This window comes from Fringilla coelebs (genome assembly GCF_963513975.1).
Source record: "Fringilla coelebs genome assembly, chromosome: 11".
NCBI classification, from domain to species: Eukaryota; Metazoa; Chordata; class Aves; order Passeriformes; family Fringillidae; genus Fringilla; species Fringilla coelebs.
The window spans coordinates 18097360-18113695 of record NC_140037.1 but is presented as its reverse complement, the minus strand read 5'-3'; the positions used below and the strand labels follow the sequence as shown (position 1 = coordinate 18113695).

The following is a 16336-nucleotide window of genomic DNA, read 5'->3' as shown; positions in this document are numbered from 1 at the left end:
CGGCTCCCGCCAATCAGCGGCTGCTCCGCGCGCCGGCCCCGCCCCTCGCTGCGTCGCGCGGCGCCGCGCGGCCCGTCCCCGCTCGCGCGGCCCGTCGCGGTCCGAGGATGCGGGAGGCGCCCGCGCTGCCCCGCGGCCCCGCCGCCCCCGGCGCGCCCGGCCCCGGGGCCGTGCCCGGCTTCCTGGCCAAGCTCTGGGCCTTGCTGGAGGATCCGGACAGCGACGACGTCATCTGCTGGAGCAGGGTGAGGTGGCCGCTCGGGCCCGGCCCGGGGAGGCCCGCGCGAAGGGCTCGAGGGTGGTGGGGGCGCCGGGCCGGGGCTGTGGAGCCCGGCGGGCGGACGGTGGCGGAGGGTCCCCGGCTGCCCGGAGCGTGCCCAGCCCGCCTCCCCGCCCCGCTTGTGGGGGTGCGAGCGGACCGGCGTGCGCGGGGCCGTGCCCGGGCCCTCCCACGTTGCCCGGCCCCCCCGCGGGCGGCCCGCGGCGGGATGGCGCAGCGGGACATCCCCGGGGACAGTCCCGAATCCCCGCGCAGCGGCTCCGAGCGGTGCAAGGACGCTGTCAGGAGCCATTAACTGTCCGTTTTCCTTCTGGAGCGGGGACGGATGGGCCCCGCGGGCATAGGGCGCGGACACACTGACCAGACACGCACTGTGTTTGGTTTTCTTCCTTGTCGTTTTAAATCCGTAGGATTTTTCTCCACTTTTTTCCCAGCCGTTTGCCCTTTACAAAGACAAAGATGAAAAGAAAGGCAGTATTTTTGTCCTCTTCATGAACAATATAAAAGTGATGCAAAAAGCTCTTCCTGTTTCCAGGAAGTTTGGTCTTGAGCGTCTGATAAATCTGGCACTGCTGGTGTCACACTTACCCCTGGTCACCGCTGGGTTGTGTTGTCTGAACTTTCGGTAACTGAGCAACATTACGTGGTTATTTTTAGTGATGACATAGCACGTACAATGGAAGAATCTTGTCAGGAGCTGGGCAGGCTGATGAAAGGAGATGCAATCTCTTTAGTGGCATGAATTCCATTGGGCTTGTGCAATGCTTATGTTTACTGGGGACAAAGGGAGCGGGTTTTTAGAAAAATTTTGCTTTGGACCAAGATCAGTGTGTCAGGACTTTAAGGAAATTCCCAGTTCAGTAGAAGTGTTCTATGTAATTGTGTCTTTGAACGCAAACTCTTTAGTCCAGTCCCAAGAGTTCCTACAGACAGTTCACTTGGTGAAGTCTTTTGCCTTTCTCTGCTGTCAGAACAATCTTTGCTGATTTATGATCTTCACTTAAGAGCAACACCTTAGAAAAGCTGTGCTTATTCACTGACTGTTACTTCTGCTTGTTTCCTAGAATGGCGAGAATTTCTGCATTCTGGATGAGCAGAGGTTTGCCAAGGAGCTGCTCCCCAAGTACTTCAAACACAACAATATCTCCAGCTTCATACGGCAGCTCAACATGTGTAAGCATCAGCGCTTCCTCTGCACTCTGTCTGCCAAGTTCATGGCTACTGGGCTTTGGTTTGCATTTCTTTAAACAAGCAAATGGACTTGGCAAGTTTTTCATCCCTGAAAACCTGAGCTCTGGCCTTAAGTTTGCTTTACAAAAGAAAAGACTGATGGTAGAGCATGGTTTAGTGTTGGGTTTTTGTGTATTAGCTGCAAGTGCTTTTGAATAACAGCTGTAAGAATATGTGCTGGTGCCTAGAGGTAGCGTGAGGTTCCCTGAGCTCCAGCATTGCTCTTGCAGCAAACAGGTGTGTACCCATGGGAGAAGAGGCTGTGTGTGCACCCTTACACCTAGAAAGGGAAAAAAAATTGCCTGGATTTTGGGGCTACCACTGCTCTTGCCTACTTTGCTATGTTGGAACCGGATCACTCCTGCTGGTGGGCCAAGCTGCACGACATTTCTCATTATGTTTTCTCTGCTCAACCTGAGAGCATCGTGTGGCAGCATTGCATAGCACATGTGCGGTGTGACCACGCAGAGGGGTGCAGTGAGGGTGGCTCAAGGGCACAGTGCAGCATGCAGGGCTGCAGCAACCAACTGGAGTAACTGCAGAAGCTTCTGGAACCAGTGGAGGGACAAACAGCATGGGAGGTGCTGCCTTAGAATTTCTGACTGAGAGGGAGAAGCTCTCTATCCTTTCCCAACAGGTTTGCCTGTTCTCTCTAGCTGATGCCTGTGTAGGTTTCATAACCTGTAGCCCATCTGTTTAGTCTTTGGGCAGAGGGTAGATGCTTCTGTTTGTGTCCTGTGCTTGTGTTTGTGAGATCCATCACTTGAGTGACAGAGGAAAATCCAAAGAAATAATTGTCTCTTCCCTTGTAGCCAGGATAAATGAAAAAAAAGCAAATACTCCTATGTAACTGTACAATGTAGTGGCAGCCTCCTTTTCCTGCTGGATCTATCCTGGCTTTCTAATAATAGTTGGAGTGCATTAATTGTGTTAAAACCTTGACTGAGGAGAGACATGGATTGGCCTGTCAGCTGAATCATGCATCTATCCTGTGGTGTTTGAGCAGTGATGGAATTAGAACTGGCAATATCTTACTTTGTGCAGGCAGTCTAGTATGAAGAAAGTGCTCTGCTGCAGGTGTTTGCATAGGCAGGCAAGGAATTAACTTCTCTGCCTTGCTTTATTCTATAGATCATGGTGGTACATGACAGCATTTGTTTTGATGTGTAGTTATCAGGGATAAAAGGGAAAGTGTACCATTCCTCTGCATTCACTGGGAGGACATGATTCTATTCAAGATGTTGTAATAAATCTTATTTCTAACTAACTGTTGTGAAGGCTTTTATGTGGCTGTGATGATTTGGTCATGGCTGGCCTCTGCTGTGCAGCTGCCTGTGCAGCCTGCCAAGGGCAGGCAGTGGTACCGTCCTCTAGCTGAGAAGATCAGAGCAGTGAAACCATTGAGCACCAGGAAAGGCTACCTTTGCTATTTTTCATAGTTTCTGCTCCCAGTAACTGTAGTGCAGTGGGTGTTTTGGTAGCATTGACTTTTCTTAAGCTGTATGTATTCCAAGTCAGTTTTCAACTGTAAGAAATGTCTTTGTTGATTTCCTCTCCACAGATGGTTTCAGGAAGGTGATTGCTCTGGAGAATGGTATCATTACAGCAGAGAAAAGCTCAGTCATTGAGTTCCAGCACCCTTTCTTCAAGCAAGGGAAGGCACATTTACTGGAGAACATCAAGCGCAAGGTATAGTCTAAGCACATGTTTACTTCACTTATTTACAAAAAGTGCCTTATCAGGAGGTCATATGGGTGTTCCAAACACAGCCAGCAAATACCATGGGAACCAAGGTAGCTCCCTCACAATGCCAGGCCAGTGCTTGGCTGGGCCTCCTTGTGCCAGTGCTTCAACAAAACCTGCTCTGCTCTTGGTTGTGAACTGGAGTAGGACCATGTTCTGTATTATCATCAAACCACAGCCCTTCTCCACAGAGTTCATATCCCTCATTGCAGCTTAGCATGGTCTGCAGTTCTGTCAGCATCTGCAACTCCCAGAAAGGCACAAAGTAAAAGAAGCAAAAGAAAATACACTCCCATTTGGCACTCATTAAAAATTAGCAAAGACATCAGTAACCAGTTCATTTGGATGAGTTTGCTTAAATTACATTGTTCCTCCAAAAGTGTGTTGCCGCTAAGCTACATCCTTATGAGCACTTTCTGCTTTTCTTTTGTACGTTCAGGCCTTGTCTGACCTGTTTCTGCACAGATACTTATCCTCTATTGGCACATTACAGCCCATAATATCCTGAGGAAGAGAGTATCATGATACATCACATTGACATTTGAACAGCAGAATCTTTTCTTTAGGCTGTTGTCAGGTGTAGCTGCATTGCCCAGGGTAATAAAAGCCCAGCGTAGGCTGGAGAGCCGCAATGATGTTTGGATTGATTCCTCACTGAGCTGCCCCTGCTGGGAGCCAGGATCGATGGAGTGGCACTGCCTGGGGCCTGTCCCCCCCTGCTGCTGTGACCAGCGTGTCCCAGCCTGCACGCCTGGCAGGGCAGGTGCACCCTGACGTCAGGTGTGGCACCATGTGTCCCAGGGGTGGTGCACTGGGTGGAGTGTTCTAGATGGGAAGACAAAAGCTCTGCTCAGTGCCAAGGATATTCGTGTGAAGTGTTGAATAGGTTGGTGAAAGATATTCTTTGTTGTGCAGGAAATGTTTAATAATTTTTTTTGTAAAGCAGTCAGTAATTTCCTTGCTCTTCTACTGCCTGGAATGGGGCCATATTCCAGTATTGGCTATAAACTGTATTTCAAGCCTCTGTCTGGAATGCAGGTTTGAATGCAGGACTTGCTTTACTTCTTCCCTTTCACTTTTAGCTCTGCTAGTGTGCAGATACCTGTGTGTCTTCAGAGAATACCAGACTGGTTTGAGTTGGAAGGCATCTTAGAGCTCACCCAGTGCCATGAGCAGGGACACCTCTCACTAGGCCAGGTTGCTCCAAGCCCCATCCAACCAGGGATGGGAATGGGACAGCCAAGTTTCCCTGGGCAGCCTGTGCCAGTGCCTCAGCACCCAGGGACTGGACACCCTGATTAGCCAGCTGGGGACTCTAAAGAGAAGTTCCTTCTACTTGGGCAGAATTTATACTGACCCTTGTTTTTTTGGAGGCTAGCTGGCTGCATTTGGAATTTCCACCCACTTCTACAAGTTTTGGTTGTCTTCCCAAAGAGGGGTGATGTGCTGAAGAGAAATCAGACCGCATTGAATTCCATTTGGGATGCACCCTGTGTACATTAGCGTAATTTATTAACTGCAGCAAACAGCAGAGCATCTAGACTGTAGATAGGGAGGAGAACTGTCAGACCCTTCAGTCCATCCTTTGCACCATGGAATTGTGTCAAGAAAGTAATTAGTCATGTCTGAGAAGTGATTGCAAAACAGCTGTGTTCTGTTCCAGCACAAAGGGATGGGATGTTAGTTTATAACACCATCAGTTCATTTCTGACCATTTCACTCCCCTTTGGAAGGCAAGATGTGTGAGCCAACCTGCCCAAGAGTTACCTCACACCTCAGCAGGCCAATACCACATTGGTGCTTTCATCTCCCCCATGGAATCCACATGAGTGCTTTCACATCCTCCTTGGAATTTAGCAGAGTAACAAGAAAACTCCCAGCAGGCTGTAGCTTGGGAGGGACACCTGGTACGACTCCATGTGGCTCAATTATAGTCAGTATTTGGCAAAATGATGTTCAAAGTTATGTCCACAAAACCTGGATGTGTCATTCAGACATCTGCATGTGATGCACTATAAACCTGTCTTTTTCAAAGTCCTGAATTGTGTTGCAGCCAGCAATGCTTCTGCTGCAGAGAGAGTTGCTGAAGGAACTGGAAAATGTTTAATATAGAAGTGCAGGAAGGAGATGGTGAACTTTTTGCTCTCTGATGGCTTTTCCACTATCATTTGAAGCAACAGCATTCACAGATTGTGCTGAGAGAAGAAGAATGGTTTGGACTCTTCCTTCAGCAGACAAGTCTCCACAACTTTGGAATGTCACTGAGCAGAGAGGTAGCAGAGGAGATGCCAGTAGGGGACTCTGCAATTCAATTGGTGTGGGATAAATTTTCAGATTGAGTAGGATGCATCTAACTAGACACCTTCATCTCCTGGTAACTTACTGAAAATTTATTACTCCTTTGCTGGCAGATTTACCTACACCTAGAAGGAATATGATCATGTTGTTCTTCCACTCTCAGCTGTGGGTTTTTTTGGCTGGTGTTCACTCTGTGACACTAGAGGGCAAACTGTCACCAGGCCTGGCAGGGAACCCCCAGGGAATGGCCTTTGCAGTGAGTGGTTTTTATTGTGAATTACAGTCATGAATCTACTGTCTCCAGGTACAAAGTGCTAATCTCATGTTTTCATTGGCATCTTGTTTTGTTCATACAGTGCAGCCTGTCCTAAGGATTGTCACCTGTAGCAGTTGTGGTGTTTTGTGCCGTGTAAGAATTGCAGTCTTGTATGAGGCTTGGTCCTGCCCTGCACTGGCTGCACTTTCCCTGCAGCAAGGAGCATGCACTGTTTGTAGTAAAGCATGTGTACCTATTCCAGGTGTCTGCAGTGAGAACTGAGGATCTCAAGGTCTGCACAGAGGATTTGCACAAAGTCCTGTCTGAGGTGCAGGAGATGAGAGAGCAGCAGAACAACATGGATGTCAGGCTGGCTAACATGAAGAGGTAGACTCGGCTGTTTCGGGGTGCTTATGCATTGAATGTTGCTTATATCTGATGGAGATTGGCTAAATATGGGTTTCATTTGAACTGGAAACAGGTGAAGCTATATTTTTTCCTAGGAATGCCCATTCTACCCCACACAACATTCTGAATCTTGTTTGGTTTTGTAATTCAGTTACAGACTGGCGATTTAGACTGGGTGTTTGTTGGCTGCCTTGAGATTTTGCTCTGGTTGCCAGCACTTGTAGTAGTTTTTTAGGTCAATAAAAGCATTTCACTTTTTGAGTACAAACAGGGTTGGATGCAGTGAGGGACAATTAATGTTTTGTTTTCTTTCTAACTGGAAGTGGACTTTGCACATCCTCATCTCTGTTCTCTCAGATCCCCTTCATATAGGCACTGATAATTCATTCAGGTCATTGGTGTGCCAGCAGATATCAACCAGAGTCCAGGAGATACCTTTCTCTCTCTCTGTTCCTTAAAAAAAAAAAAAGCCAAGCCCCTTGAACACCACCTTTAGGTCTGCCCCAAGGCTATCAGTGTTTGGAAACAGGCTGAGTGTAACACAAAGTCCTTATTGTACAGCTTTGAGGCTTTGAAGGAATACCTCAGATCGAGATTATTGGTGGAGCAGCAGAGGATGAGGGTGTCCTTTTTAAGTGAGTGTTTCATGCTGCTGATGGAAAATGGAGTTAACCCAGAGTTTATGTTAGTGGCTCGAATTACCTGAGGGTTAGCTATCCACAGAGGGAATGTTGCCATTGGTTCTGCAAGGTACTCTAAAAGTTTGAAAGCTGTAAAACTAGAGCATATAAAGTAAACTCTGTTCATCCTCTGTCTTCTGATTTATTCTGCATTGCAGAGAAAATAAGGCCCTGTGGAAAGAAGTGGCAGTTCTAAGGCAGAAGCACAGTCAACAACAGAAGCTGCTGTCTAAGGTACCATTGCAGCATCTTCAGTGCTACCATCCTTATTCCTGCCTCTGTGATACTTCATGGCATTCTTTGCTTATGTAGAATGACAAATGACACAGAGCTGAACAGGCTGTATTAATACAGCATAAAGAAAATGGTCACAGTTCCTGAGTGTCCCAGAAGTAGCACAGTAAAGAACCACCAGCAAAGCACTAAGGAAAAGTCATAGTAGGATGTCAGTGTGTGGAGACAGTGCATGGTAACAGGAGCCCAGAACTTGAGAGATTGCAGGCACATGGAATGGAGTCTGTGAAAGATCTTGGACCTGGATACACTTAGACCACTTGAGAAGTGAACTTGGAACACAGAAACTGTAGGAGTTTGCACGCTGGAAAAAAATTTCTCTGGTTTATTCCTCAGCTGTTTCTGGTCTGGAATCCTCTAGTGACTTGTGCTGCTATATTGCATTTCAAAAAAAAAGCCAACTGTGCAAGTGGGCTAATTTTTCTATGCAGTTTGTAACTCTTGCTTTGTTCTTTAAAATACAAATGCAAATTTTTTTTTTAAATACGTGTTAATTTATGTCATGTAACTATATCATTTTATAGTAAAATCTGAATTAAGAATTTAATATTAGGATTGCTATGCTGACCATTTGGTTTTGGTTTTCTTTTGTCTTTCCTTTTAGATTCTTCAATTTATACTAAGTCTGATGCGAGGAAATTATATTGTTGGGGTCAAAAGAAAAAGGTAATTACTTGATAGGTCTCAGACCAGTGTCAGATGTGAATTGTAGGGATAAATCAGTTTCTATTGTGTGACAGGTATTTTTATCACTTGTATATTCAAACTTGAGAAAGCTGATGGAAGTTCAGTCAAGCACAAAATAGGTATTTCCTCCTTATCACTAAAATGGGTGGGAAGGGAATATTCTATACATTTTCAATTCCAAAGAGCACAGTTATCAGAAATGGTACATCTCAAAACGTGCATGTGTGACTGACTTCTTCCAAACCACAGTGTGTGTGTAGGACAGGCTGCCTGCAGTACCATTCCCAACACGCATTCCCAAAAGCCAGGCTTCTTGGGAGGGCAAGAGTGACAACCATTACTGTCTTTAGCAGTGCTGCAGCTCTTCCCCCTGGCAGGCAGGATGAACTAAAGCTGTGCTCTGTCTCAGGTCTCTCACGGATGCTGCAGGTGCTTCACCCTCCAAGTACAGTCGTCAGTATGTCCGCATCCCTGTGGAGAGTGGCCAAGCTGTAAGTCTCCCCGGGGACACAGGCAGTGGGTTGGACAGGATGATACACAGTGATATCAGTCTTCCTTATAGCTACAAATACCCTAACTTGGTAATCAAATGCTCTCCCTTTTGTAGTGGGCAGCTTTAGAGCAACACGCTGGCTGTAAAATCGTGCAAATCAGTGCAGCTGGTCACAGATGAAATGTGAGCAGGAAAGAGAGGCTGCAAGGAGAATGGGGCTTCAGTATGAGAAAAGGAAAGGTTAGAGCCTGTGGTTTACTCATTCTGTGCTGTATCTGCAGATGGCTTTTTCTGAACATAGTGCAGCTGAAGAGGATGGAAATGGTACAGGTCTGATAATCCGAGATATCACTGACAGCCTGGAAAATGCCACCAATGGCCTCCTTGCTGTGGCACACACAAGTGGCAGAGCTAGGTATGTCCAAAGTATATGAAGTATTTATGCCTGGGTTGATAACTGGGTAGTTCTATTAATGTTGATGATCCATCTGGATTCTGGGGATCAGAATGTCTCTCTGAATGTCCATTTGTGCATGGCAGGCCTGTTGTAGGCTTTCCTTCTGCAGCATGTAGCATTGGCCATTGTCAGAGCTTATGTCTCTTCAGGAGTCCCTGGAGGCCTGTCAGGCTGATGGGCATTTGCAGGTTTAATTTGCTGAGGCTTTTCTGTCTGTTCAACAAATGAACACATGACTTTTCAACTGAGCAGGGACCTGAATGCATATATAGGTTTCTAATAATCCAAAATGTATATAGATTGCTAACAAATCAAGATGTGTAGTTTTAGCTCCAATTTCAATACTGCTCTCACTAAGCATAGCCATGGGAAGGCATTCTCTGCATGGCAAGAGATTTTACTGAAAACTATTTAGTTGTTAATGCCAGAGTAAAATATGGACTGATTTGGAGTCTTTTTCTTTCCAGAGTCTGTCTGTTAGGAGATTCCCTCCTGCCTAATTCCTATATGCTGTATTGCTGCTTTTTGCCTGGGAAAAAGTGATGTTTTGCTCTGATACATGGTTTCTGTATAAGCTGTAATAAGAGATTCTTCATCTGCCACTTTGCTGCTTTTTCTAAAGACCAGTTTGTTACTTGAATCCTTGACTGGCCTAATCTTATTAAGATTTGAGATACTAAACCTGAAATGAATAGTAATGCAGTTGATAAATTCTTCTATGTGTTGTTTCTGTTTGGGTCACATTTTAGAGAGCCACAGGCAGCTCTAGATCCTGGCTTACCTCTTTGTCAAGTATCACAGCCAAGTGAGTTAAGTTGTGCAGAACCTGTCCCATCAGTTCCTGTAAATGATGTCAGCAAGTCCAGCGAAATAGGCACAGCTGCTGTGGAGCTCCACACTGCACAGCCAAATGCTCCAGAGGACCCTGTGTCAGTAATTGACTCCATCTTGAATGAGAGCAGCTCTGGAAGCCAAAGTGATCCTTTGCTGGACAGGTATGAGCTTGTTTCTGAAAAGTGTTATGCTGTTGTCACCTCGTGAGATGCCGTCAGAGTTCTGGAGGGTGTGTTGTTTGGCAGAACATAGGGAATTAGCTTTTGAATTGTCAGTGACAAAGTGAATTCTCTACACCTTTACCAGGGCTTGAAAAAGCCAAGTGTTGGCATCACACATTGAGAAAGTGCAAGTGTCCCTGTCACCTTTATGGTAACGTGCCTGACTGCTGGTGCGTGCGTCAGTGTGTCCCCTTAGCCTGCTGCTGTCACTGCCAGGTGCTGCCAAGCAGCAGGTGCAGGGCACTGATCTTGGACTGGCATTGTGGGTACTTTCTTCCTGGGACCTGCATGTGGATTGTTCTGGTGGTCGTCTCACTGTTCCTTTCCTCCTCTGCCCCTCATTTGTACAAAGCTGTTTCCCATGTGCCCTGTCAGATCACACAGGCCTGGATCAGGGGTGGAGGCGGTGGGTTCCTGCCCCACTGTAGCTGCAGGAGAGCTGTATCAAGGACAAAGCTTTAACCCTTGCTCCTACAGCTCTTCTGCTGTGGTCAGCAGCAGGTTGGAGGGTCTGGGGTGATGTCCCAGCACTCATGTCTGAAGGCCCTGCTGTAACTTTCCTCCTGGGCACTGCAGGATGTGGGGCAGTGCCTTGGAACTGCCTGTTCCTCAGTGCAGGGAGTTCAGTACAAGAGCACCTCATGGCATAGCAAGAATGCAGTATGGGCACTGTGCCTGCAGCTGCCTTCTCAGGTTCTTCACTGTCCCTCATATCCTTCCCACTGTCCCTGGAAGCATGTCCAGCTTGGCAACAAGTTGGTGGAGTTCCTTCAGGCCCAGATTATTTCCAGCCCTTTGCTTGTCATTTATTGTCCCAGGACAAAGCCATCAGACCTTTATTTAAACAAAGATACTGGTGTACAGGCTGGGATCTGAGAACATTCACCAGACACCCAAATGAGGGAGGAAGTAGGCATGGAAGGAGGAACTGCATTTTGACCTGGTAGCTGTAGTTGTGCTTGCTGTTCAGGAAGTCTTCCCTTGTACCTGTACCTCAAAGAACTGGAGTGAAAGGTGATATGGGAATGTGATTTCATCCATTTAGCTATTCTGGATTGTAGGCAACCTGCCCTGTGGGGCAAGAGAAGGCCCTGCCTGCCAGCTGTGCCTTACAGTGCTGTGTAATTCTGTCTTTCTAGAGAGGAGATTCAGGATTTTCTGAACTGCATCGATGCCAGCCTTGAAGAGCTCCAAGCAATGCTGTCAGGGAAGCAGTACAACTTCGGGGCCGAAGCGTTCAGTGACGTGAGTGTCTTCTCACTGATCCTGAGAAATACTGCTCAGGCTGTGTCATGAAATGCTGCTAGTTTAGTTCATGTTATAATGGGTAAGAGTTAGAAACATCTTGAGAAGCAAATAGTTACAAGTAGAATTATTTGTAGGTATTCACAGTGTACAAGGTAGTACTGGGAGTCTTTCCAGGTCATACAGGATTCCTGTTCTACAGAACTGAAGGGTGGGGAGGGGAAGGAAGAAGAATTGCCTCACTTCTGCTTCTCAAGCCTAATCACATACCATCACATCCTGACATACATCCTTGTATTTGACCCATTTGGATGATATAGAGTGAAACTTAGCTGTATTCCTGGAATCACTGAAAACAGGGTAACCTTTTCTCCTCCTGTGAGCTTGGTTTACTGCCACAGCTTGAAGCCCCAGCTGAAGGCCCATGGAGGTGCCACTGTCCCCATGCTTCAGTGGAAGGAGCAGCTCAGGGTCCTGCAGTCCTTTCAGGAGCTCTCTGCAGTTTTATTTCAAGAACTTTATTGGTTGACATATGATCTGGTTTTATTTTCAGACATTTAATCCGGAGCTGCCAGCCCTGGATATGAACTTGATGGAAACTCCCCCTGGTATTGAAAATGTAAGAGTAAGATTGACTTCTGTGGTGGGGAGGACAAATGTGATCCTGGGAGTTGAATCTTGGTTGATGCAGCTCAAGGGTGGGAACAGGGTTGGTGGCACAGGGTGACACTGCTGGTTCATCTCATCCAGCGACTCCAGGGCATGTCAGAATTTAGGAGGGATCTCAAGATAATTTCCAGTCCTACATTCCTAGTGCAGTCATACACTTGGAATGCCTGTCTAAAGAAAGACTTAAAGGAAAAGTACTAAATGAAAATTGTAATGCAATATACTGTAGTTGTTCTGAACATAGCTCTGTGGGTTTTCCTGAGAAGATACACAGAAGTTCAGCACAAACTTACTTCTCTTGGGCCAGTTCCTAAAATTGATTCATACCATTAAAAAAAAGTACCCTTGCAAGTGTTATTTTTGTTGTAGTCCTGAAATAATATTTAAACTAAGATTTCCCAGTAAGAGCTTTGACTACAACTGATGTAAAATGCAGCTATATTTAAGCAGTGCCTGCAGAATTCAATTACATGATGAAACCATGTTTAACTGTTATCCCAACAAGACCCATTATAATAAAGTTCTGTTTTGGAAGGTCGAACAAATATTTGCTAGTCAGAAGTTTGTTTTGTTTAATAAGTTAAGTTTGTCTGTATTTCACTGTGCCTCCTCCTGAGAGCTGCTGTGTGCTGGCTTTTGTGTGCAATGACAGGATCACTGCTCAGTCGCTCTATCTCTCTTTCCTCCTCCTTTCACATCTAATTCTGTTAACCAGTCAGTAAAGATTTCCATTTTGTTGTTGTTAAACATTCTCTTAGCTCTCTGTCTGCTTTGTTTCAGATGGCAAACTTGGCAGAGAGCACTGAAGGTCTGGGAGCAAGTGAGAGGGAAACAGCAGGAAGCAAAGGTGGGCAGGATGGAACGCTGAACTCTGTGGCAGCTCCACTCTCTTTGAAAACTGTATACTGAAATGGAATTGTTGTAGCCTATAATATCTCCTTCTTTGGTCTGGGCTTAAGCTGCTTGTGAAGACTGTGATGCTTCCTGATCTTGAAGCTGTGCCTCAGCCTTTAAAGGCCCTGAGGTTTTTCAAACAGAAAATACAGGTCCCGTCCTGTGTCCCACGAGTGCCACAGTGGGGAGCAGATCTGGAAATGCCCTTGTGGCAGTATCTCCTACACAGGCTGTGATCCCCCAGAGGCAAAGCTGCTCAGGTGTCCACTGCAGTGCTGCCATTGCATGCTGTGAGAGTCAGGGGCTTGGAGTAGGCTTCAGGCACTGATGTTTCCAGGCACAGGGGCATTGGCTTCCCTGTGACAGCCATGGTGGTGTGGGGTTTGTCCCAGCCCAGCTTGGGCTTTCCTGTAGTGCACCAAGTTTGAAGCAACCTCTCCAGGTTTCCTTGCCTTGAATAAGAGCCTTCAGTTGGTGAAACACTTTGAACTGTTTGTTTTTCCCTCAGATATGCAGCTGATCCAGTACAGGGCCAACCCTCTGCTCTCCTTATTTGAAGAGATGCCTTCAGGTGAAGCTGCGGGGAAGGCAGACGATCCGAAAGACTTTCTGCTGCCTCCCCTGGAGGAGAAACCTGCTCTCCAGCCTCCATCAGCCAGTGGAACTGTGGTGCCACTTGCAGCTCCAGCAAGCCAGGCCGAGCCTCTGGACACACTGGGAATGGGTGATCCACCCCTCCTCCCAGAAGATGGGAATGGAGAATATAAACTATTTCCACTCCTGCTTCTCAGTCCTGTTGCTAACTTCATAGATGAAGCCTCTGAGATAGAAATTTCTTGAACTCATACAACATCTGTAACCACCTTAGTGCTATGGAATAACCAACGAAGGAGTGGAGCAGCAAAAAGTGTGAGCTGGGTCCTCACCTGCTTCCTGGGGACCCTGCTCTGCACAGACAAAGGGAAGTTCTCTTGCTGCAAGCAGGGAGCACATCTGGGAGAACTGAACACAAGCTCAACAACAACAAGAGCTGGTGGAGTGAAGGCACCAGACAGAGGGGAAGAACAACAACCCTGTAAACATACCACAGTGTATTCCATAACTTTTTATCCAATATTCTTATTGCAAGAGGAAATCTGTTTGTATCCTGTTTGTAAAGTTTGGCTGGGTTTTTTTGTTGGGGGGTGGTGTTTGTTTTTATTAGCTGGATAGTAATGTGGTGTGTAATATTTTAAACCTGGGTTTTACTCTTTGGAGAGCCTGCTTCTATAGGTGGCTTGCCTACTGTTTGAAATTAAGTTGTTTTTAAATTTTGTTTTTAATTTGAGATTTTGTTTTTTGATAGTTACTGGCTACGATTGTTTGCATCTGCTTAGATTACTTTCATACTCCTAGATTTGCTCCTAGGTTTAGGGAACATTTTTCCTATGGAAAATGACATTTAACTGTGGAGTATTATTTTTTAACATGCTAGCACACATCCATTGCCCTGGATTGTAGGAGTTGTGGTAGGAAGTGCTTGCCCTCCTGTGTAGTGCTGATTTCTCATGCACATTGCATGGCAGTTCCGGGGTAACCTGCCCCCAGTTCACAGGTTGTGTGTCCTTGGAGATAGTCAGTAGGACTGATTCATGTTTAGCAAAGGCCAGCAGCTGTCCCTGAAATGAGAAGGGGAGCCCTGGGGTGCCTTGCACTGACTCACATTAAGGTGTCTCTGCTGGCAGCAGCTTCTGTTCCCTGCCCTGTATGGTCTCCAGGTTTCACGCTGCAGTTTCTGCCCGTGGAATCTTAAAGCCAAATCAACCAGATGCATCTGAGTCTTCTGACAATGATTTACATAAACTAGTGTCCACTTCACCAGAAGGTCGTTCTCCAAAGTTTCTTTTGGCACTGTTTCCCAAGTTCTCTGAGCAGCTGCACTGTGGAGCCCACCCCCAGTGTCAGTGGAGCAGCAAGCTGTGTGCTGGTACCAAGCATGTCACAGCTTCACCAGCCCTCTCAAAGCTGCTTTGTGCTCAAGTGACAGCAAACTGCTGGGGCTGCAAGAGGCCTGGATGCAGGTAGAAACCCCCTTGGATAATACCACCTGATATTTCCTGCCAGCACAGTTACTTTAATTTTTTTCCAGTTTTAGGAGTTCAGGCTACCTGCAGGCTTTGTTCTCTCTAATGTTCCTGATCTAATAAGTGCTGAGCTCTTTTATATTCAAGAATCCAAGGTAGATATTCTGAAGCCTGCTAGATAATGCATGTTACCTGTGCTGGCCCAACTTCATTGGATTTGTGCTTCACTGTCAAATCTGAGTTGCAGAGGAAGGTCCTGCTCTTGAGTGTATAACACCTTCAGTGTCATTTTATTTCTGTGCTTCTGTACCTGTTCTTACCTTGTGACCCTTCTTGTTTCCATCTTTTGAATTGCCTTTTGTCAAGTTTGTCTTATTCAAGCCTTCAGAGTCTTTCTTTCACTGGCTTGTTGAGGTCAAGGGCTGAATAGTCTCAAGTTTTCATGAGCTGAAGGGAGAGGGGGGAGGTGAGCATGTTGCATCTGTCCCAGGTCAGGTTTGGTTTGTTAATTCCTTCCCAAAGGCCACAGTTTTGCCAAGAGTGAATCAGTGCAAGCCAGGCTTTTCTGGTGTGCTGTTTGACAGCACCATGCAGACAACAGAGTTCTTTGGGAGGTTGATCTGTGCCTCTGACTCCCTGCACTGGTTGGACTGTAACTTCTGTGATGGATTAGTGTCCTGTTCTCCTATCTCAGAGTCATCTCCCCTCAGCACAGCTCACTGTCAGGTATTGGGTCTGAGTGCATCATGGGTTTTTAATACACTTTCTCTCTTAAGAAGCTAAGAAACCAAGGCTTACAGAAATTGCAAAAAGAAAAAAAAAGTTTGTAAATCTTTGTGTCTGGTTTATTTACAGGTCGGGAAAAGTATTTGTGCAACTTTCCTAAGAAAGATTGCAACGGAAAGGGGAAGACTGAATAACAAAAAAACCCACATGCTGAAGTAATTAAACTCAAGAATTGCAAAAAGGTTACTGTGTTTCTTGTACATTCTTTGTTTGTTTTCCTGTTTGTGCCAATGTTTCCCAAACCTGTTTACTGATTTCTCCAAAATTAAGACCTTTCATGCTCCTGGGGCGTGGTCTCATGATGCAGCTGCTGCTGGTTCAGGGTGATGAGGAAAGCCTGGTGTCTGTTTCCAGAGCGTGGGAGAACAGCACCTGGGACTGGTTTTTCAAAAGGGTTGATGTGAAAGCTCAAAATACCAAGTGTGCTGAAAAAGACACCAGATGTAGGGCACACCTGCACATATTCTCCATAGACCCCAGCTGGAAAGGCCCTCACCCCATAAGGTGTGGATTAAAATATTCACTGGAGATAACAGGAGGAAATGGAACAGCCCAGATGATCTGTAGCATCAGGCAAAGCCCAGATCTGGCACCCCTGTGCAGACTCTGCCCAGGGTCACTGGCACCACAGGCATTACAGTTTCTGTGGGATTTTCCTTGCAGTAAGGAGCTTGATCTTTTCCATTGCCAAGAAAAAAGATCTTTATACAGAACGTGCTGCTCTTCAGGATAAGGACAAGGACACGACAGTGGAGTTGGCATGTGGAGCTGTGGACAGACTCCACTGCTGTGACAAGC

At 46.4% G+C, this 16336-nt stretch overlaps 1 protein-coding gene across 2 annotated transcripts; it reads left to right on the top strand.

Annotated features, from left to right (window-relative positions):
• Positions 1-73: 73 nt before the first annotated feature.
• On the top strand, positions 74-15714 carry LOC311158079 (heat shock factor protein 3-like). 2 transcript variants are annotated; one of them, XM_084213209.1, is made up of 13 exons: positions 74-245; positions 1345-1453; positions 3072-3199; positions 6070-6194; positions 7054-7129; positions 7794-7855; positions 8286-8367; positions 8651-8784; positions 9576-9821; positions 11021-11126; positions 11680-11745; positions 12576-12642; positions 13198-15714. In XM_084213209.1, exons 1-13 carry the CDS (start codon positions 108-110, stop codon positions 13527-13529), a joined length of 1671 nt encoding a protein of 556 aa, XP_084069335.1. In that variant the 5' UTR covers positions 74-107; the 3' UTR covers positions 13530-15714. The 2 variants fall into 2 exon arrangements, with proteins under 2 accessions (XP_084069335.1, XP_084069336.1); XM_084213210.1 differs by lacking the exons at positions 6070-6194; positions 7054-7129.
• Positions 15715-16336: the final 622 nt, after the last annotated feature.